Raw genomic sequence first — 26,993 nt, forward strand, 5'->3', positions numbered from 1 at the left:
TCCTTGTCATGCACTGCTAATTCATGTTTTTCATCTAAACAAGGCAAGTTCTATGTTTCCCATAGAAAAGTTCTAGAAACAAACTTTGTGTACCTTTTTTGTAGCTAAAACAATTGGTTGCACTCTTGAATTTGTGATTTCTGAAGTGAACCCTTCCAACATGCTACAATTGACTATTCTCAATTCCTTTAATGCTGGCCACTCTAAAGTGTGAGTTCTTGGGTAGAAACTCCTCAAATTATATAAGTATAACAATGATAGAGTGTTTAAATGAGGGAACTTAAAATTGATAGCATCTACACTTGCATGTTTGTCCCAAGCAACAATTTCTTTCATTGCCCAACATTTTCGTACCTTAAGGACTTCCAGTTTTTCTAGGCCAATGAAAACAGAAAGTGGAAAGAGATATTTTAAATTTGGACTCCTATCAACTCCTATGCTTCGTAAATTATTATATTTAAGTATTTCACTAATATCATCCTTCCATATGTTCACCAAATTTGGAAGCATTTCTAGAATTATATTATCCAAGTTTGTTTCATTTATATCACAAGATTGTGGAATATTTGAAAAGTCAAATATGTTTTCCACCAATTTGCAATTTGTAATTGTCAAGCTTTGAAGCGTCTGCAATCTTTCCCCCATATAACTAGGAAAAATCGTAACAAGTTTGTGACACTCTCTTATTATCAAAGAGTCCAAACTGCGAAAGGAATGTAATCCAACATGGGAAATCCAAATGGTACTGAGTTTCTCCATGCAAATTATCTCCATTTTCTTCAACTTTGGGAAAACGTCAATATACTGTTACAAAAAAAAAAAAGATTGAAGGTGAGCAATTGAAAGACCTAAACAATTCATACAATTAAACAGCAAATGATAATATTAATCAAACTCAATATTAAATGAATCCACACACCACTGCATTTTCTGGACGAAATATATCTTCCATCATTTTACACTCAGTTACATAAAGGCTTTGAAGATTCACCAAACTTTCAGCCATGGAGACTGATAGCAAATACTTTAAATTACCACAATCTATCACATTCAATGTGAGCAGATTTTCAAAACAATGGTCATATTGGTCACTCCATATCTCTTGGATGTTGATTGTGGATAACTCCAGCCATTCTAATTTGGGAATTGAAACCTGTAAGAACACAAAGGTAACTATATATTTTGACAGATGTTTTCCCTAAGAGAAATGATAAAACTTAAATGAGTTAAGTTTTTTATATTTCTTTTAAAGGAATAATAACATACAAATTAAACTTACGAATGTAATTATGATAAGGTTATTACATACCTTTCCATTGAAGAGTGGAAGGCAAGAATTAATGACCCTATTCTCAATGTCAGTGAAAATATCTTTGTTCCTGTGTTGTGGTACTCGGTCTTGCAGCGATTGTGCACTATCAGACATCTTATCAATGGTATATAAACAAGTAAATGTTGGTAAAGACTTTAAGGTTAAAAGTCGTAACTGAGGAAACTCAATCTTGTCATCACGAGTTTGTATTTCTTCTGAAACTATATTGTCATCATGAGTTTGTCTTTCTTCTGAAACTATCTTCTTGAAAGAATCACAATCACACACTTCAATTGTTTCAAGCAGAGTGAGGAGTCGAACCATGGAAAATGGGAAAAGGCTTCCCAATTTAACACATGTTTTAATCTTGATCACTTTTAAACTACGGAAAGATGCCTCAGCAAGCTGATTGTCACATATTTTCTCCAAATTATGCAGTTTGTAAAGCCATATGGACTCCAATTTGGGAAAAGTGAGTAAAGGGTAAAACTGCTCCACATGGTTGATAATATACTGAATGCCAATATTGTTTACAATGGATAAATGCTTCAAATTTGGAAATCCCTCAACATTTAATTCATAGAAAATATCTTGAACATCGTTGAGTTCCCCCAACAACAAACATTCAACATTTTTTAACAACATTTTAACCCATTTTTCTGAATGAATATCAATACCTTCTTCTAGGTTCAATGCCAGAAATTTCACCTCCTCATACTTGTCAGGAACTTTGAATTCTCCCACTTTATTCAAGTTAAGCAAGTTGAATTCACCAACGAAAATCTTGTAACTATTCAAATTGTCGAAAAACAAGTTTCGCGAAAAATGGCCAGAACTCTGAATGTGTATGTCTAGATTTTGCAACTGATTCAATTTCCTTAACTCAGACATACTAGCATTTGCACTATTGATAGTTTCCTCAGCCTCCCACAGAATTAGACTGTCTCTGATATAAAGTTCCTCTAAAGCGTTCATCCTTGGTATGATATTGGACCTTATTTCTCTTAGTTTTGAGCAATTGCTTATGTCGAAAAGCCGAAGCTTATCCAATTGCCCAAATTCAAGAGGCAAACTTTCAATATTAGATCCTGAAAGAGTAAGGATTCGTAAATTCTTTAACTCACCAATGATTGATAGGTTATTTCCTAGAGTGCATCTCTCCAAACAAAGCATTCTCAGTTTTTTTAGGCATTTAATTGATGAAGGTAAGCAAGATAGATTAACACCAGTCAATACCAACACTCTAAGTCGAACCATAGATTTAAAAAAGTCATCTGGTATTTTGAAAGATTCATTTTCATTGTCAATGTGCAAGACTTCAAGTCTAGGACAATGTATACTCTCAGGAAGCTCATCATTGATGTCACAATAGTGTAAAAAAATGGCAGTGTACCTTTCAAATTCATCTTCGTGAGGCCACTCATCAAGAAAGGCATTTTTCATATAAAATACATGTTTTTCTTTGGATGATATTGAAATAGCAACATCTCGCACAATGTCATGCATGTTGAAGCGGTCATCAGAATAACTCCTCACTAACAAACTCGATTCTTCTAGCTCCTGTATAACCTCCTTTACTCTTTTCCTCGCATCTGTTATTGTGTGGACTCCTTGCAGCAAATTCAAACCAATGCAAAATTTGACCAAGTCCATAATCAAAGCATCATGTCCCATTCTTGCGCAATGTAAGAAAATAGACTTTAGCTGCTCATTTTTTAGATGATCGTAGCTCAACTTGATAGAGAAGTCAGTAAATCCCCATTCTTCTGTAAAACTTTGTCTTTTAATTTGTTGACAAACATGCTTCCATGCAGATAAGCTTTTATGCTTTAGTGTCCTTCCTATGGAAACTATTGCTATAGGAAATCCAGCACTCCATTTGGCAATTTCAGTAACATTACCATCGAACTCGGAAGTTTTTACGTCAGCAACTTTCTTAAGCAAAGTCTCTGCCTCTTTTTCATTGAGGACTCCTACTGAAAAAGTTGAGCTCTCATGCTCATCCATTTGATTACATAGTACATGTTTATATCTAGAAGTTAGAAGAATTTTGCATCCTTTGTAACTCCTAGATAACTTTCCCTTTTCCATCTTATTCAAATCAATTTTTGACAACTCTTCTTTCTTGGTCTTATTGTTACCAAATTCAGATATGTCATCGCTGTTTTCAAGATTAGATATCTCATTGACCTCTCGTTTGCTTTCATCATCATTACATGGAATCCCAAGTTTATTCAAGTCCAATCCATCCCAAAGATCATCAAGGATAATAAGGGTGTTCTCCTTTTCGTTCTTTAACCTCTTTCTAATACGATCTACTCTTGAAATCTCATTTTCCCCTTCTAATCTCATTCCTAGCATGTCAGCAATTTGTCCTTGAATATTTTTGAAATCAGGATTTCTGCCAATATTTGCTATGACCACTGTCTTGAACAACTTATTTTCTCGAGCTATCTTAGCAACTTCTTTGACTAAAGTGGTCTTACCAACACCACCAGGCCCATGAACTCCAATCATATCAATGGTAGAGTCTTCCAGTGCTTTCAAAATCATCTCCATATTTGTATTTCTAGACGTAAAGCTCTCATAGCCTATGTTTGAAAAAGAAACATCAGTGGATGGGCCTTTTTGATACGAAACATTGTCAAAACCTTTCTCCGAAAGTTTATCTCGTTCGATTTCCTCTATCTTCTTTGTAGCTTCTCTGCCTAGTTGATACCTCAATTTGAAGTTATTTGGAAAGAAACCAAGTGAGCAAATTGTCTTTGCATGACACTCATTGTGAATATAACTTGTATATTCTTTTATCTTCTCATCCATCAGCTTTAAGCAACCTTGAACGTCATTTTCAATTTCATCTGCATTCCTTAGTGCTTCATCAACTTGTTGTTGTAGCCTCTCCCTATTATCTTCCAGCTTCTGAATGTAAGATTCCAAGTCTTTAAATTTGTCTTTGTAGTTGAAAAAGTAGCCCATTTGTCGTTTGACCACGCGTGCTACAATTTTCACTGCACTTTCAGTTGTTGTAGAGACAATTGTTTCCATATCCCTTCACAATGAACGCTTTCGTCTTGATTTTTTGCTTCCTACTTTTAATTAGTAATTTTCCCCCCTAAATATTACAAAACACAAAAGGAAATTGATAAAAAAAATTCAGCAAACAGAAACGAATTTTGATGACACTTAAAAGTTCATCTAAAAAACAACATAGAAACCAAAAAATGTTTATAGATACTATAATAATTTATAAAATTACAGCATTAAAAAAGTACTAAAAAGTTGTCAATGCCAAAAAAATTGTACAAGTGATGCCAGTTATTTTCGATTGAGATTTTTTTTAGCTTCACTTAATATTTCTATATGACTTTTATTTTGCTGGTATGTTCGGTTAAAATTTAAAAAACAAATTAGTTGTAAGAATGACTCATGATGTCTACTTATAATAGCGTAGCCAAAATTCATAGTTTTTCTATTTAAGCTTTTTGCTATAAAATTAGAAAGTGTGCAAAAAATAATATATCAAGAGATCAGATTTAACTCCTCTTCTACCTCTATTATTCGTTATGTTTTTAACTTTTTATCTAGTATCTAATTAGTTAATGATAAATAATATTTTCAAAGTATTTCTAATATTAAAAGATCATATAAATAAAAAAATCCAATAAAAACTTATTATAAAAAAATATAATTTTTATTCTAACTTAAAGGTTCCTTTTAGTTCTTTATCATTTTCTTATCCATATACTTACCACTTTCTCTTTTGGAGGAAAACAACATTTATGGAATGATTTGTCAGTAATCAGGCAAGCACAGATGAGTAATACGTGGTGTGTTATAGGTGATTTTAATGTAGTAAGATCCCTTCATGAGAAGAAAGGTGTTAATAACCATGGAATGATGAAGGATGCTGTAATATGTTGGAGAAAGAAAGATGCAATGTTAAGATTAGTTGAAGGATAAAGAGAGAAGATCCTGGAGATGCAAATTCCAAACAATCAGTATACAGGATAACAGGATTTGCCCAGCGACATTTGTATAACAATCTGTCGTATGTTTTTAAGTTGGCAAATGCTTCCTATACCCAATTATTTTTAATCTGCACCCAACATATTTTTTTAATTTCCAAAAATATTCTTTATTCTGGAAATAAAAATTCAGAATTAAAAATAATATATTCCAAAAAAATAAATCCAGAGTGATTATTGAGTTTCGGAAATAAAAATCCAGAAAAAAAAATTAAAATTCTATTTCAGACAAAAAAATATGGAATTGAAAATAATACATTCCAGAAAAAAAAAATCCGAAAAAGATATTATTGTATTTTGGAAATAAAAATCCGGAAAAAAAATGAAAAACTCATTCTGGATAAAAAAATTCGTAATATAAAATTTCGTCCTGGAAAAAAAAAATCCAAAACACATATTTCGGAAATTTTTTTTAAGGATAGTTTCGTCTTTTCCGGTGGAATCGAGTGCAGTGATATGGTGCAGGAAGCAATTGCCTTTTAAGTTTAAGTTATTGGGCCTATATCTTTCTTATGGGCTGTGTTCCTAAGCCCAAATTGTTTTTTTTTCTTTTTTTTTCTCTTTCGTATGTATAAAGCCTTATCTGTTACAACATCTGAAAATATATGGAAAATACAGTTTTTAGTTCTTTCCAGAAAATGCTTCTTGCTTCACCCACACTGTTTTGTTCTTTACTTTCTTCTTGAAATCAAGAAACTCAAGATGGTATCAGAGCGAGTTTGACCCGCTCTTGAAATCATGAAACTTAAGATGGTACTAGAGCGAGTTTGACCCGCTCTGACTTGCGCTTGCTTTGATACTCCGTTTCTCCCTATTTTTCTTCACATTCTTGTATCCTCTCGTCTTGCTTCTTCCATGGCTTCCGAGGACTCTTCACAAGACCCAGCGAGTCCCTGCTATCTTCATCCCGGAGAGAATCCAGGAGCGGTCTTAGTTTCACCTCCACTTGACGGTAGTAACTATCATTCATGGAGTCGCGCGATGAAAAGGGCTTTGCTCTCGAAGAACAAATTTAAATTTGTCAGTGGAGAAATTCCAGAACCGACACGCAAGAGCAAACAATACGAAGCATGGGAGCGCTGCAATGTCATTGTGATTTCGTGGATTAATCGGAGCCTTATCACACAAATTGCTCAAAGCACCAATTACATTGACAACACAAGGGATTTATGGGAAGATCTGAAGGAGAGATTTTCCAAAAGCAACCATTTCTGCACTTCTGATCTCCTTCAAGAAATAAATTCGATTAGGCAGGGAGAGAGAAGCATTTCTGAGTATTACACAGATTTCAGAATATTGTGGGAAGAACTGGATTCTTTACGACCCATTCCTACATGCATTTGTAGTTCCAAATGCACCTGCAAATCCTGGATTCTTGATACCGGAGCCACTGATCATGTAACCTGTGATATGTCTTTGTTTTTTACTTATTATGAAATTGAAATCGTGAAAGTTAGACTTCCTAACAATACCTAAGTTATTGCAAAATGTGCTGGGACCATAGTCTTATCTAAAGATATCATAATATACAATGCTTTATTTATTCCCGAATTTGCTCTGAATATATTATCTGTTTAGAAACTCAACACCTCAGTTAACTATAAATTTGTTTTCTTTTGTGATGAATGTCATATTCAGGACACAACTACATCCAAGATGATTGGACGGGCTAGGCTTGGTGCATGATTTTATAATCTTGATTTTTCATCCGAGAAGAACATTGCTCTCTTCACTCAAACTGATGAGCCTTTTCAGCATGTCAAAAATCTTGATACATGGCATTGTATATTGGGTCATCCCTCGAGTAAGGTGTTAGAATGCACGAGTAAGACCTATCCAGACATATACTTTGATAAGAACAATATGTGTACTCCTTACCATCTCGCTAAACAACATAGATTACCTTTTCCTTTAAGCAAAAGTACATGTGATAATTCTTTTGATCTTTTTCATATTAATATTTGGGGTCCTTTTAGTATTCATTCTATTCATGGTCACAAATATTTTCTCACTGTAGTGGATGATTACACTAGATTTACTTGGGTATATATGATGAAAAATAAAAATGAAACACGTAAGCAACTTTGTTGTCATGGTTAAAAATCAATTTGATAAAGGAATTAAAATTATTAGAACTGACAATGGCCAAGAATTTTCCTGAAAGGATTTCTATGATAAGCACAATATCATTCACCAAACCACTTGTATTGAGACACCACAACAAAATTCTGTGGTAGAACGTAAGCATCAACACATCTTAAATGTGACCCGGTGTCTCATGTTTCAATCTAATCTTCCTAAATTTTTTTGGTCTTACGCCATAATGCATGATGTTCATCTCTTAAATAGAGTGCCTTCTTCTGTTATTTCAAATAAATGTCCATATGAAAAATTGTACACCATTGCCTCTGATATAAGTAATCTTTGTATCTTTGGATGTTTGTGTTTTGCCTCTACTATTGAAAACAACAGGAATAAACATGATCCTAGAGCCAAAAGATGTATTTTTATGGGTTTTAAGGCAGGAACAAAATGTTATATAGTCAGTCATTGATGCAAAAACCAGAGAAATATTTGTCTCCAAAAATGTTCTCTTCTATGAGAAAATCTTTTGTCAAGTCATTGATAAAAGTGAACAAAATGAGCTAAGCTATGATCAGAATTTTATGGAACACATGTATGACAGTTATCATAGAGGCAACATGAATGAAGTTGCAAACACTGAGAACAGAGATACCGAAGATCTCAGAAGATCAACAAGAACTCAAAGAAGCCATGCATACCTTGAGGATTATCATCATCAATTGCTAACCTCTTCAGAGAAGGTAATAAACACTGACACAACAAGGTATCCACTCAATTCGGTCCTATCATATAAAAATTTATCTGATGAGCATTTTAACCATAGGTTTCATCCAATCTCAAGGTGACAATTCTTTCTTTATCAAAAAATTAGAAAAATCTTTTATTGCTTTATTAGTCTATGTAGATGACATTATTATAATCGGTGATGATATGCATGAGATAAATAATGTGAAGAACTTGCTGAATACTACTTTTAAAATCAAAGATCTAGGAAAATTGAAATATTTTCTTGGCTTAGAGATAACACGGACACATGATGGTATTCATCTTTGTCACAAAAAATATGCTCTTGAGATCCTTGATGATGTAGGGATGCTAGGTGCCAAACCAACAACCACACCCATGCAGAAAAAGGCAGAGAATATGTTTGAAGAAGTTGACATTCATGAACCTTCAAGTTATAGAAGACTCATTGGACGTCTTTTATATCTTGTAAACACTAGACCAAATATATGCTTTCTTGTTCACATATGAGTTAGTTTTTTCAAAAGCCTACAATCCATCATCATCGTGCCGTTCAACATGTGTTGCGATACATAAAAGTTGCACCTGCACAAGGTTGTTCTATTCAAAGAATTTTCTTTTTGCATTTAAAAGCTTTTAGTGACTCTGACTGGACGTCATGTTCGATGACTCGACGCTCAACAACTGGTTTTTGCATTTTTTTGGGAGAATCATTGATTTCATGGAAAACCAAGAAGCAAAGCATGGTTTCTAGATCATCCTCAGAGGCAGAATACCGTGCCTTGGCTTCAACTTCATGTGAGCTGCAATGGTTGACATTTCTTCTAGGAGATCTCCATGTCACCACCTCCACCACTGCATGTCTTTACTGCGATTCACAAGCAACTATGCATATTGCTCTTAATAGTAACTTTCATGAGTGTACGAAACACATTGACATTGACTATCATGTTGTTCGTAAAAGGCTGCAACAATTTTGTTCCACCTTCTGCCCATTTGATCTGCAGAGCAACTTGTAGACGTTCTAACAAAAGCCCTTGAGAGAAGCATTTTCCAAAAACTTATCAGCAAATTTGAAGTTCTTTGCATACATGCTCCAGCTTGAGGGAGGGTTTTCAGTTTAAGTTATTGGGCCTATATCTTTCTTATGGGCTATGTTCCTAAGCCCAAAGTGTTTTATTTTCTTTTTTTTCTCTTTCGTATGTATAAAGGTGTAAATGTTACAACATCTAAAAATATATGGAAAATACAGTTTTTAGTTCTTTCCAGAAAACGCTTTCGTCTTCACACACTGTGTTCTGTTCTTTACTTTCTTCTTGAAATCATGAAACTCAAGATATGTTTTCCTTTTTTTGCTACTTGCACCGCCTTCGTTAATGTGTCACCTTCAATTCCGCATATTCATTTCTTGCTATGTACATCATCTTCTCTTTCCAACTTTGTCTCTTGTCTTTTCAGGTATATTATCGTAGTCTTTCTATTATGATTCATTAATGTTTGCTTGAGTGAATGAATGAATGAGAGGAGAATATGATGGCAAAGAAGGTGAGTGAGTGCATGTGAGAGTGAATAACACTTCAATATTGTCCTCTATTGTTAGACATATCTTTAATTTGTCTATAATTTTATTTAGTAATATGTTAATTACATTTTAATTATGAATTGAAGATGGATGGAAGTGCGAACTTTTTCTTCTGTACAAAAATTTAAGTATTTCTTCCAATCCTCTTGTTTGAAAATTTCATATCATTTGTGTTGTAATAAGTTTCAATTGATTGTATTTTTTTTATTTTTAAATCTATATTTAATTGTGATTGATTTTATGTCACTATTTTTATTTTGTGTTACTTGAAAAATAATACAAAATAAAACTTTACATTCATAATAACAGGAGTAAAAATTGAAAAAAAAAACATATATTTTACCTGACTGGTTGGGTTCTCACACAAGCTTCATATAATAGCTGAAACAATTCCAAGCAGATGAAACCTAGTATATATGTGTAGTCATAATATGTCAGCTAAGAGAAATATTTTTGGAAATGAGAAAAATGATTAAAATAAACTAGAAATAAAAAATAAGAAATAAGCTATAAAGATTTATATTAAATTGATGTTACCTTGTATGAAATTGATAGGGTTCCATGGAGAAAGAAGATGTTGTGGAGTTGGTAAAATAGTTGGGAAAGGCCTGTAAGTTGAAGTTAAATAATGAAAAAGGAAGGAAGAGAGATATGAGAAAGTTTGTATGTTGAGTATACTGTGAGAGAAGAACTTACAGATTGTGTTGGATTGAGGTGATCAAACAAAAAGAGTTTTTCCAGAAGATGAGATTGAAGGAGATTTAGTTGCAAGCTTTAAGACCATGTGAGAGTGTTAGTGTTGCTCTGCTATGGAAGATAAAGGAGGATGAATCTATGGCTACTTCTCTGTAGTCCCCTCAGATTCCTTGTGATATAAAACTTTTTACAAGGAACCATGGATTTTAGCTCCGTAAAGTTTTTAGAGTTGTTGTTGATTAGAGATGTATGGTGTTTAAAATAATAAAAGTAGTTGATGATATGCAATGATTGAACCCATTTATGAATCAAAAGGTTAAAAAAAGAGTAATCGTTGTTGAAATATATCCAAGGTGGATCTAAATAAGTGAATGAGATAGTTGCAGAAGAGATAGGAAAAAGGAAAAGAAAAGAAGTGTATGAGATATTTGACCTGAGTGATTCACTGCTGCACGTGGTTTGTAGTTGACTAGGGTGAGTGCAGTTGGTTGATTCAAGCACTGGAGCTCATAGAATCTTCAGGTGTCATGTCAGCTACACCATTAACAAAACTCATTAGCAGAACCGTGCAACTTCGAAGGGAGAGTTCTTTTTTTTTTCTTTTTCTAATCAGCAAACTAAACTGAAGAAGAAAGAGAAGGTAGAATAGAAGGGGTTGGTTATGAAGTTGGGTGTTTGAAGCATAAGAAGAGGCAAAAAGTTGAGTGAGTGTATGATGAGAGTGGTGATAGAGTTTGAGGTGTTAAATGAATCCGAAGATTAGTGAGGATAAGGAGAATGGATGTAGGGGCTAGCTGTCTGTGGATCTCATCTAGAATATCGTTCAGTTTAAACTTATAAAACTTGACTTGTAAAATCTAAAAAAAAATTAAAATAAAGTTGACCAAGAGGGTGGAAGTTATTATTTGGAATTTGGAAAAGATATATGAAACCCGATTTGGTGACCAATAAAACTTTAGCCATGAGATAAGTTTTGTTTTCATATTATATTATAGTTATTATTATATTTATTAATATAATTATTAATATAAACATTTATTAATATTATTGATATATTTAATATTATTCATATTATTATTAAAATTAATAACATTATTAATTATTATAATATTATTATTATTAAATATTATAAATTTTAATATTAATATTATTAATATTATAAATAGTATTAATATTTTTAATATTATAAATACTATTAATATTATTACTTATATTATTATTAATATTATATTCATATTATTAATATTATTATTAATAGTATTAATATTATTAATATTATTATTAATAGTATTAATATTATAAATAATATTATTAATATTATTTATATTATTATTAATAATATTATTTATATTATTAATATTATTAATATCATTAATACTATTAATATTATTAATATCACTAATATTATTAATATCACTAATATTATTAATATCATTAATATTATCAATACCATTAAAATTATTAATAATAATATTATTTATATTATTTATAATATTATATTAATATTATTGGTTTTGTAATGTTAATAGTATGCATATCTATTAGTTATAATTATTATTATTTATTATTAATATTTATGAATATTAGTTATGTTGAATTTACATACACAAATTTAAATCCGTAGATAATAATTTGTAGGTAATATTGATTTTTCTTTTGTAGTATAATATCCTCTAAGTTGATCATTATGAGTCATTTGGATTAGTCATAGTCATATAACTATATTCATTGTTCCATAAATAACCACTCATTATTTAAGACTCATTGATTAGGCCGTTTTACTCATGATGATCATTGATAGCAATGAAGGCTCGGTTATGGTTAATGGTAGCCCGACTACATAATTTACCAACTAGGAGTTTGAGGTAGGGGGACCCCTTAGCTCCTTTTTTGTTCCTAACTGTGGATGGGAAGTTGGCTGGATTGGTAAGACAAACTATTAAGGCTAATCTACTTAAAGGGATGGAATTAGACAATACTGAATTTGAGGTTTATATGCTACAAGTTGATGATACATTTTTTTATATGTCAAACTAACTATCAAAGTGTTTTTACAATAAAATGTATTTTAAGGTGCTATGAGCTAGCTTTGGGATTGAAAATTAACTTTCATAAATCTAAATCTAAGATTGTGACTTTAAATGTAGGGAGAAGTAGGTTTAGGACCTACGCATAAATGCAAATTGTGCAAAAATGGCTAATACCATTCAAATGCTTAGGCCTTATTGTTGGAGGCAATACAAGGAGAAAGTTGTTTTGGGAACCCATTCTTGACAAAGTAAGGGCCAGATTAAATGTGTGGAAAGGAAGACAATTGTCTTTTGGCTGGTAGAATATGCTTGATTAAATTTGTTTTCACTGCTCTACCTATTTTCTACCTCTCTTATAACAAAGCTCTATCAGAAGTGTGTAAAATGATTACCCGTATCCAAAGGAGATTTCTCTATGGGTGGGGGAAACATAATAGAACAATTGCTTGGATAAATTGTGCTGGAGTGCTTAGGCATCAAGGATACACATTATTTCAATTATGTCCTATTGGCTAAGTGGAAGTGGAGGCTACTCATTGAAAAAAAATGAAGATGGAAAGAAGTACTTCAAGCAAAATATGGTTTGGTCTCGGGACAAATAGGTGTTCAAGCTAAATATTAGTCTTGATGGTGGAAAGATCTGGTCAAATTATGAGGAGAGGGAGAAGGTGTTGGATGGTTCGAAAAAGGTGTAAGGTGGAAAGCCGGAGCAGGTGACATAATCAGAGATTTTGGGAGGATCACTGGGTCTAACAATGCAACCTTAAGGAGATGTAACTAACTAGGCTATACACCATATTAGTTAAGAAAAGCAGTTTGGCTGGCATTAAGTGTTAAATGATGAGTATAAATCCCTTCTATGGTTGCTATTCAAATTTCTTAATGGAGTTTGGTTTCACTAGGGTATTCCTTTATGACGAAATCCAAAGGCTTTTCCTTTTTGGATCCGTTTATTCATTAGATTTCTAAATATCTGCGTAATTTGAAAGGAGCTTATAATCTTTAGGTGGTTGAATTTCATTTTTCAGTTTAAATTGTTGAGCATTCCCCTCTAACATCTTTCCTGCTGGTTTGACTTTAGAATAAATTATACCAGACTTACTCTGGTCTGCTATGGGTGAATTGAGGACTGTTTGTTAAGTTGGGAACTGTTAGATATGAGATTGTTCAGTAGCCTTTACCTAATAGAACAGCCTTGAGATGATTTGTCATTGACGTGCTATCATATTGATTATGACGAAGTGAAAAGTTGAATCCTGTCTGGCAGTTCACTTGGCTTAAGTTCAATTAAGCACAAGGTTGGAGGGGCATTTGTCCATTATCAACACTTCAAACTCCCAAAGGGCTTGCATAAGGAGGTGTTACTTATAAACCATTTTTGAGTTTTCACATAATAGCTTCAATTTTTTGGATTAGTTGGTCTCAAGTCATCAACAAAAAAATATAAGATGGAAAGCAAACAGAGATTTGGAAAAGAATAATGTTTTTAGGTTGGCCACCCAAATGTTTTGCAAAAGAATAAGGTTTTTGGCTTCTCTTTTGTACTAGATACATGGTCTTTTAAGTGGGTTGTATGCTGTTACTCTTGAGTTCTGTTTTGTTTCTCTTTGTAATTTTTTCTTTAATTAGTTGTCTTGTCAGGGATATCTTATCCTCCTATATTTCTATATCACTTTTTTCTTTATGAATTTCTTTTTTACGTCAAAACAAAATTACCTTCACAACAATTCTTGTTGCTGCTTGCTAAATTGTGCAAACACTTTCTTAGACTTTGTGATGATAATTATGTTTGGAGATTTTAATAAACAGATTTGTTCATAATATTTTCCAATTCATCAAACTAAAACGTCGGGGGTTACTGAGTTAGTGTTATAAATTTCATAGTTTTATGTCTCTCTATGGATTGTTGTTGCTTTGCTACCTTGATCATACCCTCTTCTTAACTTCATCTTTTTTATTTTATTACTTGATTATTTCCGTTTCAGGGAATTTCAAGCACTACATTTCTGGCAAATTCACCTGAGGAAACACCTGTTTTGTCACCTTTAGTCCCAGTTTCATCTTTGGGTAGTTCAAAAGGTGAATACCAGAAGCAGAAAGCTGTGACTAAGCCAGAAAAAGTTCAAGCAATATTAAAGAGAATAAAGCAGGTTTGAGATGCATATCACTGTTCATGATTGTTTGCTTTTGGTTTTCTTATATGCAGCAGTTGGTTTTCCTTCATTAAGAACATGTTAGGTAGACCTGATCAAGTATATGTTGAATGAATTTTGAATGAAATGATTCCAATTTTAAGTGCTGAAAAGTACAATATGAAAACTTATAATATACCAGACATGGCAACATCGAAGGAAAAGTCTTTTAATTACTTAAATAGTGAAACAGTACTTTATTCATTCAGTATAATGCATGTGATGAATGTATTTAGAAATTGCACTATTAAATTTGTAGCATTCTCTAGCCAAAAAATATTTTAAAAGAAGAAACAAATTTTATTTTATAAATTAAACTAATTCAACTGCATGCTATTATGGCAACTGTTTTTCTCCTTTAAAACAATTTTGAGAGTGGAGACAGTAAAAGAATTTGCTGTACTCTGTTGGACTGGACAAGTTTCATCTTTCCAAGTGCAACTGCCACTGCCAAACGCAAGAATTGCACCTTCTTATGTGACAAAATACTAGTGGCACATCTTTGCTTTCATTTCTTAACTGCTATATATATGGCATAATAATAATGATGAAGAGGTGAATACTTTTAAACAATGCTTGTACTTCTACAACCAAGCTAATAAAGTACACTTATAACTGTTGATTGAACAATCAACAGTTGATTGTCTAACTCCTAAACTTTGGGTATAAGTCTAACCTAATCTTGTAAAAATGGTTTGTAAATCAAGGTTTGGATTCACCCCACTTGTGTACTCTACTTTAGTCATATCACTAAACAATTTGAGACTAAGCCATCATCATTTAGGTAGCAAAACCAATCTAATAAAGTGTAGTTTAACTGTTACAGTTGAGTGTTGTGACAAAATCAATTACATGTCTAATTTTTAATCTTTGAGTATTTCAGCCTCATAAATAAAGACTTATAATTTATAAATCAAGGTTTGCACCTCAGTGTATACTCTACTTTAGTCATATCTCCTTTGAGGTTACAATTTAGGCAATCCCCAATGAGCTTGTAACTTAGGCAAGGTAGGGGTGATTCCAACAGTAACAAATTCTGAAGTTAATTACAATCTTAACTTTCAATATTTTAATCAGCAATTGTTATTGCTGAATTGCATTCCTCTCACTTTAGAGCTGCTAAATCTGTCGACATTTGCCCCCATGGGTGTCTAAATGATCCTAATCTGTTAGATAAATAAAAATAATAAGGTTCTCTATATAACATTCAAATAATTATATTCTATTTTCCCCCCAGTTTCATAGTTCCCATCCTAGTTCTACTTACCAATCTTTCTTTAACTGTATCTACTTATTGGTTTATCTCTCCATTTCTAACCTTCAATGTTCCCACACATTTTTGCGTTTGGTTTTCTAGTAAGCACTAATGCAGGCTAAAAGAAAACCATTGATTTGACAATATAAACAAGTATCAGTGTATCATCACTGTTCCGTCCGGTTGACCGGGACGTCTTCATGCGCGACCTCAACCGTCAGCTAGGGACTCCTTCCCACTGGTTGCCTGTGGATTCCTGCAAAAAAGAGGACAAAGAGGCGCCCTAGCAGCCGTGTGCACTCCGACGCTCAAGTCAGCCAGCAAGAAACACCAAAAACTGTCCACCTGCGTGTCTGAGCACCGCGTATGGCACTCTGAAGGTGGTAAAAGAACTGTGTATATGTGTGTGTTGTCTCTTTCAGGCAAAAATATTCCCCAGTCACTTGTACGTAACCTTGAAGCACGAGCAAGCAACTAGAGAGTTCTCTGATAAATTTGCCGAAAGTTCCAACCCTTTTTCCAACATTCTCCGCGCTATTTAAAATACCCAAGCATTTAAAGCGCCTTAAAGCGCTTTTAATCACAAACATAACGCACTCATCAAAGCGCTTAATTAGAAAACGTAGCGCATTTAAGACGTTGAAACGCTCGGGAGCCATTATAGTACCTGAATGCTCGAAAGGGAAACTGTATTGAATGACTTTTAATTACCTGGCACCTGACTAAAGGGTGTTTCTATTCTGGCATGGCTGTCGTACACGTGGAGGGCCTCACGACGCCATGACCCCATCTGGGGGCGCTTCGGCCCACCTGGGGACGTTTCTACGTGTGAGTCCTCCTGCTGGGAGTGCTACTGCGCTAGGGGTGACTTTTTGGGTGCCAACTCATGCCCCCAAGTATCTAGTCACTTACTTTGAGAGCGTATCTGCCTTCCTTTTGTACTCTGCACCCGGTTGCCCTGGGCGTGACTTTCCTCTTGAGTCGTATCGGCCCCACGGGCGTCTCTGGGGCGGCAGGAGCACTTCACGAGTCAGGCTGCCCTTCACTGGTACTATTACTATGGCCTTGAAGCCACCTTTTCCTTCTCTTTATCACTTTCCCGAGATATCGGGACCTGAGGCTTTCCCACGACGTCGCTCCGTCCATGGTCTTTCCTACCCATGGGTATTGGGGAACCACACCGCGATTGCCTTGTTTTTACACTGTTTGATCTGGCGACGCCCTGGTTGGGCGACGCCTCCACCCAGGCGACGCCTTGCCTTGGTGACGCTTCCTCTTGGCGATGCTGGCACTTGGCGTCTCTCCACATAGGCGACGCCTTGCGTTGACTTTGACTCTCCAGCCGTTGACTTTGACTTTGACTTAGTCAACGCCCGGATACGGGACGGTACAATCACAATTATATTCAGCATAGCTATAATAGGAGTTTTAAAAAGTTGTAATGCTTTATTTCATAATGCTATATTCAGTATCTGTTATCAATTTTTGCAGACAAGTTTGAACATATTTTTTAAGCTATTGGAATACCTTCCTTGGTTTGATGTGTAAACTAATTGATTGTTTAAGGGTCTGGTTCATATCTGACTGATTACACTTTTTACATGCCCTGTCTTCTATGGTATTTTAGAGTCCAAAGAAGGTAAACTTAGTTGCTGCTCTGGTTCGTGGCATGCTTGTTAAAGATGCATTGATGCAGTTGGAATTGACAATAAAACGAGCAGCAAAAACTGTTTATCAGGTAGTAACACTAGTTGTCTTTTACTGTCACCTCACTGACAAGATTGCAAACACTATAATTTTAATTGCTTTCAAAAAAGTTCCTCTTTGAACGCATCAGATTTTAATAATCTTTTTTCTCAATATCTTTGCCCCATCCCCTGGCCATTTTTAACTTTCCCAATTATAACACCAATATAAAATTCTAAAGTATCCCCGCTCTTACTTGCATTTTGTCTGCATTTAACACAACAATTTATGATTATTTAGATTCGAGTTATATTCATTTTCGGTGGAGAGAAAGGTTATATTCTATTACCTTCTATATGGTAAAGCAAAATTGGTAGCATTTGTTTTAAAATCCTACCCATTGTAGGTCATTCATTCAGCCCGAGCAAATGCCTCTCACAATCACGGGTTAGATCCAGAACGTCTCCTAGTAGGTAATATTTCGAAGTTCATAATTATTTGAAGTGAAGTTTAGTTACATGAATTACAATAGAACATTGTTTAATCTATATAGCTGACCTCATCTAGTGTGAAAGGCTTAATTGTTGTTCTATCTGTGATGATCCTGGTTTGTTGTTTCTTACAGCGGAAGCATTTGTAGGAAAGGGATATTTCAAAAAGAGACTTGCCTTCCATGCCAAAGGAAGATCAGGACTCATAATGAGACCAGAGTGCAGGCTAACAATTGTAGTGAGAGAGAGAACTGCGGAAGAAGAGGATGATATAGCTAGGCTGAGAGTTCACAACTTCAAGAAACTAAAGAAACTAACTAAGCGGGAGAGACGACTTGTGCCTCATCAACTTATTGAGACCACTCCTGTTTGGGGCCGCAAAAGCAAATCTAGTGGTCAAAACTTGAGTGCTGCACCTGCATGAGCCTCACTTTGTTTCCAAGTTTTCATGCTTCATGGCATTTTGTGTAATAGATTATTCTTCTTGGTCATCACATAATATGGAACAGTTGAAAATTTTGTTTGCCCTTGTTGCAAATGATAGAAGTTTGTCTTGGATGATGTTCACTGTTATTCTCACACTAGTGAAGAAATGTAAAACAACGACCCTTTATTTAGTGTGACTTTGCGCTTAAATGCATTTGTAAAAACGCGGTGGCATTTTTGAAATTAAATTGTTTTACAAATGCGGTTGTAGAGTAAGACCGCATTTGTAAATCAATTCAAATGATTTACAAATGCGGCCTTTACTATGACCGCATTTGTAAATCAATTCAGAATGATTTACAAATGTGGTCTTTAATATGACTGCATTTGTAAATCATTTGAATTGATTTACAAATGCGGTCTTACTCTACAACCGCATTTGTAAAACAATTTTACCCTAAAAAATTGAAGCGCGCCACTAGTTTCACTTTCACTTTCACTTTCACTTTCCATTCTCCGCTCTTCGTTTCAATGTTTTGCGCTCAGTTCAGTTTCTTCTCTATGCATTTTGTAAGTTTCAGTTTCAGTTTCACTCATTCGTTTTCGTTTTCGTTTTCGCATCATTCATTATTCACTTCGTTGGCATTGTCATTTTCGTTTCCTAACTTCGTTTGTGGCATTTAGGTTACTGTTCCATTGGTATTCGCTGGTGTTTTCCTGCTCCGCCATCGCCACAGCTTCCGCCGCCGCCTTCGCCTTTGTCTTCCACTCCGATCACCATCAAGCTTGTTCACGACGGAAATGTTGGTTTTGTATTTAATATTTATTTAATATTTTGAATTTATATTTAATATTTTGAATTTTTATTTAATATTTTGAATTTTTATTTTTCTGTATTATAATATATATTTAATTAATAACTAATACAACTTGGAATTTATAACTAATAACTAATAATTTATATATTTCTGTGTATTTTGAATTTTTGTTTATTATAATTTATATATAATTTAATAAATTAGTTACGGAAACAATTAATTTATATATTATTATATATAAATTTGTATTATATAATTTGTATTTTCTTAAATTTATATTATATATATATATATTTAGTTAGTTGTTAATTACATTTTAATAAAAGTTTTATGTTATGTTAGTTATTGTTACTTTTAGAATAGAATTATCGTGTTTGGATTGAGTCCGGGGGTGTTCGACCCTCGGCAAATGTGTGAGATAGAATAGAATACTAATTATTAGAAAATCCTAACTATTCCAGAATATATAATGGATCGAGGTTGGATTAATGTTGTTCGTATAAGTGATGAGTACGAAAGGGGAGTAGAGGAATTTATACAATTTGCGCAGCGTAACGCGATTATTAGTGGTCATGATGGAGCAAAGATCAGGTGTCCGTGCGTTAACTGTTTGAATGGAAGGATACTGGATGTGAATATCATGAGGGAACACCTGCTATGTGATGGGTTTCTTCGATCTTATACAACTTGGATGGCATGGTGAATTATTAAATTTACCACGTGTTTCCGTAACTGAAGAATATGTGGGTTCTACCATGGATGAAGCAGTACACGATGATGGAGATGATGATCGATTGGAGGACATGATTCGTGATGTGGGAGCTGAGTGTTTTGCAAAAGCGCATGGATATGAAAGTATGTCAAAAGATGCAGAGACTCCTTTGTATCCTGGATCAACTAACTTCACACGGTTGTCGGCAGTGTTAAGATTGATGAATTTGAAGGCAATAAACGGATGGACTGATAAAAGCTTCACGGAATTGCTCCAGCTGTTGAAGGATATGCTTCCAGAGGGAAATAGTCTACCTAATCGTAATTACGAGGCCAAAAAGATTCTTTGTCCAATGGGTATGGAGTACAAAAAGATACATGCATGTCCTAATGATTGTATATTATACCGGAAAGATTTTGAATTGTTGAAAAGTTGTCCGAGGTGTGGGTTATCACGTTATAAGTTTAAACAAAAAGATGATGATTCTATTGATGACATGGAAAAGAATGGACCCCCAATGAAGGTTATGTGGTATCTTCCCATCATTCCAAGGATGAAGCGTTTGTTTGCAAACCCAGACGATGCTAAGAATCTTAGATGGCATGCAGATGAGAGGAAATGCGATGGCATGTACCGACATCCAGCTGATTCTATTCAATGGAAGAAATTTGATGATGACTTTCCAGAATTTGGTAAAGAATCAAGAAATATCTGACTTGGTTTAGCTACAGACGGAATGAATCCGTTTGGTAATATGAGTAAAAATCACAGTTCATGGCCTGTATTACTAGTTATTTACAACTTACCTCCTAGATTGTGCATGAAGCGAAAATACATGATGTTGTCTATGATGATATCCGGTCCGAAACAACCAGGGAATGATATTGATGTTTATCTAAGTCCCCTAATTGAAGATTTGAAGTTAATGTGGGACCAGGGTTTTGAAGTATTTGACGGATTTGCTAATGAAACTTTCAAGCTTCATGCCATGTTATTTTGCACCATCAATGACTTTCCGGCATATGGTAACTTATCAGGTTATAGTGTTAAGGGTCACAAAGCGTGTCCAATATGCGAAGAAGACACTGCTTCTCAACAATTGAAACATGGAAGGAAAACAATATATCTTCGGCATCGGAGGTTTCTTAGAAGTCATCATCCTTACCGGAGGTTGAAAAAAGCCTTTAATGGACACCAAAAGGGTAGTGGTCCACCAACTCCATTAACCGGTGTTGAGGTTTATGAAAAGGTAAATAACATAGACCACACCTTCGGTAAGTAAAAAAAAAATTCATCCGTGACAAATATTTGGAAGAAGAAATCAATCTTCTTTGATCTTCCGTACTGGTCGAGGTTAGAAGTCAGACATTGTATAGATGTAATGCATGTTGAAAAGAATGTGTGTGATAGCTTAATTGGTACACTTCTTAACATTAACGGGAAGACGAAGGATGGTCTAAATGCTCGTTTAGATTTGATTGAGATGAACATACGCGACGAGTTGGCACCCATAGAAATGGGTAAGCGTACATAATTCGCCCTCAGCCTGTTACACAATGTCAAAAGATGAAAAAATTAGTTTTTGTCAATGTCTAAAAGGTGTGAAAGTGTCACAAGGACATTCCTTAAATGTGAAGAGCCTAGTGTCAATGCAAGATTTGAAGTTAATTGGGTTGAAGTATCATGATTGTCACATCTTGATGCAACAATTGTTGCCGGTAGCTATCCGTGGGATCTTACCAAAAAATGTTAGACATACCATAACCCATTTGTGCTCATTCTTCTCTTCCATCTGTTGTAAAGTCATTGATCCCTCAAAACTAGATGAACTTCAAAATGAAATTGTTGTTATCTTGTGTGAATTGGAGATGTTTTTTCCTCTGTCTTTTTTTGACATCATGGTTCATCTAGTTGTGCATCTGGTCAGAGAGGTTAGATTGTGTGGACCAGTGTACTTAAGATGGATGTATCCTGTTGAGCGGTATATGAAAATTTTGAAAGGTTATGTGAAAAATCATTATCGTCCAAAGGCTTCAATGATTGAAAGGTACATAGCTGAAGAAAGTATTGAATTTTGTTCAGAGTACATGACAAAAGCAAATCCAATAGGTGTTCCAGCTAATTCATGGCACCACAGGCGTTCTACAAGTAAATGTTTACGTGGTGTGAATATTGTAAGCAAATCTCGATCAGAAGTCTTGCAAGCACATTTGTACATATTGAATAACACAGATGAAGTTGTACCATACATAGAAGCTCATAAAGCCATTGTGAAGGCAAATAACCCAAGACAAGCAGAGAAATGGGTCTTGATGGAACATAATAGAACTTTCATGCCTTGGTTTAAAGACGAGGTGTTCAAGGATTCAACGGCATCAGAGACCTTGACCTAGTTGGCTGCTGGATTGAAGTTTGATGTCATCTCATGTACAGCGTACGAAGTGAATAATTGTATATTTTACACGAAGTCCATGGATGAAAAGAGTACAATTCAAAATTCTGGTGTTACTCTTGAAGCCGAGTCAATGCAGTTTTCGAATTCGAAAGATACAAATCCAGTACTTGGATCAATGGCATACTATGGGTTTATAGAAGATATATGGGAGATTGACTACACTAAGTTTTCCGTTCCAGTTTTCAAGTGTAAATGGGTTGACAATAAAAGTGGGGTTAAAATTGATGATTCAGGATTCACACTAGTGGACTTTCGAAAGATAGGGTATCGAGATGAGCCATTTATAATGGTTCAACAAGCATCTCAAGTTTTCTACGTGAAAGATCCTACGTCAAAACATTGGTATGTCGTTTTACACGGCAAAAAACAAGGGGAGACCATAGATGATATTGAAAATGGTGACCCCTGTTCATTCACACCAAAGATAATTAATAAAGATGACGATGTAGTTGATGATGTACATGCAACCCGTAAAGACCACAGTGAAGGAATTTACATATGAACTTTCAACCTCCATGCAACCTGTAAATAAGCATTTTTTATTTACATATTTATGTACTATTTTTATAAGATTTTAATCCGATGCAGATTAACTAATGTTTGTTACCTAATTTTTTTAACAGAGACATGGATGACGATCAGACCCCAATCAAACCTCGATCCGGACGAGGCAGCAGAGGACCTACTATATTGAAGCGTCTCGCATTGAGATGTGCTGCTGGTGAGAAGACACGTGTTGACATTGACGTCAACACTGGAGTGGCTTTTGGTCCTAAGGCAGATGAGTTTATGAGCTATCTTGGAGTTGTTTCTCGTGAGAGGCTCTCCATTCTGATTAATTCATGGGATAAGGTGTCAGAGGTCGACCGTAACATGATCTGGGAGGATGTTCTGGTAAGCCTTACATTTTGATATAATGCTTTTTAATATTCATTGATTAATTTTAATTTGCTGATGTTATTTTGCAGGCAAACTTTGAAATTCCTGAGGTGGAACCGCTTCGATCAAAGATTATATCCAATATCGGACTCAAATTTCGTACCTTTAAGTCAAGACTAACTTCGAGATACATTTTTGGTGACCTTAAAGACAAAAATCCATGTTTAAAGTACCAACATATTGATGAAGAGACATGGCGTCTTTTTAGAGAAAGCCGTGAAAATGAGGCTTGGATGGTAAGTGAAGTAACTTTTTTGTTTATATAACATTAATAAGTTTATCTTATTTACTTCAGTTTGTTTATTTCAATTATGACAGGATCGTCGGAAGAAAGCTCAAGAGATAGCTTTGAAGAATCTTACCCCGCACATTATGTCTCGTTCGGGGTATCGAAAACTTGAGCAAACACTGATGGTGGAAAAGGAGAAATCTCAACAGGGGACGTTGTCTGAGAATGTGGAAACAGGGGTCACTTCTCCTCCATCACTACCTTTTCGCCATGTAAAATGGAAGAGGGCCCGAATTAAAAAGTCGGGTGCACCAAGTTATGAGCAATCCAGGGTTATCATCGAAAAAATTGTAAGTTATTTTTGTTATTTTCATTTTTTTAAAGCATTAATTATATTAATGATTGAAAATATGATTTTTGTGTACTCTTGCGGGATTTCTTGGAATCCGACGGTAAATTTGTTGCTGAAGGTCGTCACGATATCCTGGTTGAAGCAATTGGACGACCTGAGCACTCTGGTCGTGTTCGTGCAGCTGGACAAGTGGTCAGAATTAAACTATATTTTGGAGTTTCAGAACGACAACCATCCTCCTCCTCCAAAGAAAACGAAACTCAAATGAAAACTAAGATACGTGAAGAAATAATGGAGGAGATGAGAAAGGAGACTGATTTGATGTGGCTGGAGATGAAAAAGGAGAATGATCGAATGCGACAAGAGTTTCTATCGCAACAAGTTTGTGCTGAGCCGATTGAACCCCTTGTTAGTCCCACTCCCAAGAGCACAAAGGGGAGTTGTGCGGCTCCTCCAACATCAGGGGATGATATCAATGGGCAGACGGAGGATTGTGAGCTACTGGTAGTGGGCGGCAAACTTCCTCGGGTGGTGGCACTTGGAAAAGTCTATAAAAACGCCACCACCTTACATAACATTCCTCTCTCCCTTGATGTGGCGAAGGTAACAGTTGAAAAAGTACGATTTCCTGATGCTCGTGTTCCACTACCTTCAGATGAGGTAACCACTGTGGCCGATGCATTTCAGACATTCGTTGCCTGGCCCAGAGAGCTCATTCAATCTATGCCCGAACCTCATGTAATAATTTCATTTCATTATATTATTTTTTATTTATATTTATATATTACATATAATTTAATACAAATGTTGTTTATCTTGTAGAAACCTTTTCAGCCACCAAGTCCGGAAAAGAAGCGTGAGGTTCAAGTTGACGATCCTATAACTTCCCTACGTCTCATTGCTAGTCAGATTGGCAATGATCCTTTTCCAGTTCCGTGGGATAATACATTTTTCAAATAAACACTGAACTGCCACTGATGATTTACAACACAGACTTATCAGAATTTATATCTGGGAAACAGGAGCTCAATATAAGTATAATTCAATTTTTTATGATGTAAGTATCTTTACCTATTATTCAATTTACTTTATGTTAAATTATTATTGATTATGCTTTAACTAAAAACTTGTAGGTTTTTGCATAGAGTCTGTATCACTGAGGGGAAGGAAAATATGTATGGATTCTTAGATCCTGCATATACTAATCATGTTGGACCAAACTCATCTGAGACTCAAGCATATATCACTAACACCCAGGAAAAAGAGGGAAAACAAATTTATTTATGCCCTTATATTAATGAGTAAGTTTAATTATATGTCATCAATTATTATTATTTCATGTTTTAAATATTTACTAACTCTTTTCATTGATGATATAGGCATCATTGGCAGTTATTTGTCTTATCAATGGTTGATAAGACTGTTGTGTGGTTCTATTCCCTACACAAGAAGATTCCCACAAAATTTAAGGATATCATTGATACGTAAGTACATTAAAAACTGAACTTTGTATATGTTACTAATTAATCATCTACTAACGAGGTTTTTTGTATTAACCAGTTCATGGCGTGGATATAACATCCTAAAAGGTCGATCAAATTCAAATAATTTGAACTGGATAAGAATAAAGGTTTGTAATTTTTTTCTTTCTCTATTATCATTGTTTATCAATATACTAACATATTACTTTTTATTTAATTATAGTGTAATAAACAACCAGGAAGCTATGAGTGTGGCTATTACATTATGCAATGGATGATTACCATTATAAGACTAGGTGTTAAAACTGGTTGGAAAGAGGTACTATATATGTTAAATCATTTTTATAATTCTTGAACATATATATATATATATATATATATATATATATATATCTAAAAACTAATTTATGTCAACTTTGCAATGCAGTTATTCACAGAAGAAACACCAATGAATGAGGAAGGCATTTCATATGTTAGAGATTCTTGGTCCACATATTTCATAAATTTTTATAACTCTAGCATAGGTAAACAATAGTGGTTTTATGTAATTTGATTACTTGTAAATGTACATTTTGATGATTTTAATTGATTACTATATTTCTGTATTTGTCTGGCTGGGTTTGATCATTATGCAGGTTATTAAATTATTATATGGTTTCTGCACAATACAAACTGCACTTTAAAAAAAAACACTATTTACAAATGCGGTCATTTACCAAGACCGCATTTGTAAATGTGCTTTATGAATGCGGTTCTTACCAAGACCGCATTCGTAAATCCAAAACCCCTAACCCTCATCCCTCATTCAGAATAATATACAAATGCGGTTATTTTAAGTAACCGCATTTGTAAATGTGATTTATGAATGCGGTCCTATGACCGCATTTGTAAATGCCCGATTTACGAATGCGTACTGATCAAATGCGGTTCTATAACCGCATTTGTAAATGTAAAATAGCCGCATTTGTTTTACATTCTTGCACTAGTGTCATTTAATAGCTTATTTTTCTTCCATCTTGGTACTAAAAAGGATATGCCCTGTTCAATCAGCAGCATGAGTTTATTGTCTATTTTTTTCATGTGGTGAATCATCTAATGACAGTATCTAGTTGCTGCATATGGTGGAGATCATCCGATGGATGTCGTGTATTTTCTATAAAATCAACATATGCTGGTGGCTACTATTAAATGATAACGTTGTTCGTATTTGTTGTGTCATCAAGAATATTTATAGATTATCTATAAATGGCTTGGGTTTTGGGGTTAATTAATGGCTTTCTATTCTCGCTTGGTTTCCCCATATAATTACATAAAAAAGTTTCTCCTTTTTTGCCAAGCAACGTGTACCAATTTTATGGTTAGTTAGAAAATACTGATGGTCATACACGATTTCATTTCTCCTTCACCAAGTAATTACATAACGATGTTTTACAGTCACAGTTTCGCCATAACTACGTAGCAAACATATTTCTTGATTCCAATT

At 34.4% G+C, this 26,993-nt stretch overlaps 1 protein-coding gene across 7 annotated transcripts in view; it reads right to left on the reverse strand.

Annotated features, from left to right (window-relative positions):
* LOC137826729 (uncharacterized) overlaps nt 1-26,993 on the reverse strand; it is a 79,676-nt gene that overhangs the window by 18,925 nt on the left and 33,758 nt on the right. For 2 of the 7 annotated variants that reach the window (XM_068632835.2, XM_068632828.2), the window contains exons 1-7: nt 10,878-11,239; nt 10,445-10,520; nt 10,286-10,356; nt 10,092-10,155; nt 1,310-4,424; nt 920-1,153; nt 94-804 (exon numbers count right to left, since the gene is read on the reverse strand). In XM_068632835.2, coding sequence (XP_068488936.1) covers nt 94-804; nt 920-1,153; nt 1,310-4,357 — 3,993 coding nt within the window. In that variant the 5' untranslated portion in view covers nt 4,358-4,424; nt 10,092-10,155; nt 10,286-10,356; nt 10,445-10,520; nt 10,878-11,239. Of the gene's footprint in view, nt 1-93; nt 805-919; nt 1,154-1,309; nt 4,425-8,120; nt 8,205-10,091; nt 10,156-10,285; nt 10,357-10,444; nt 10,628-10,877; nt 11,240-26,993 lie in introns of those variants that run through there. The other 5 variants (XM_090293537.1, XM_068632827.2, XM_068632826.2 and 2 more) reach the window with 5 other exon arrangements.

The sequence above is a fragment of the Phaseolus vulgaris genome, chromosome 8 (genome assembly GCF_051622355.1).
Source record: "Phaseolus vulgaris cultivar YP4 chromosome 8, ASM5162235v1, whole genome shotgun sequence".
NCBI classification, from domain to species: domain Eukaryota; kingdom Viridiplantae; phylum Streptophyta; class Magnoliopsida; order Fabales; family Fabaceae; genus Phaseolus; species Phaseolus vulgaris.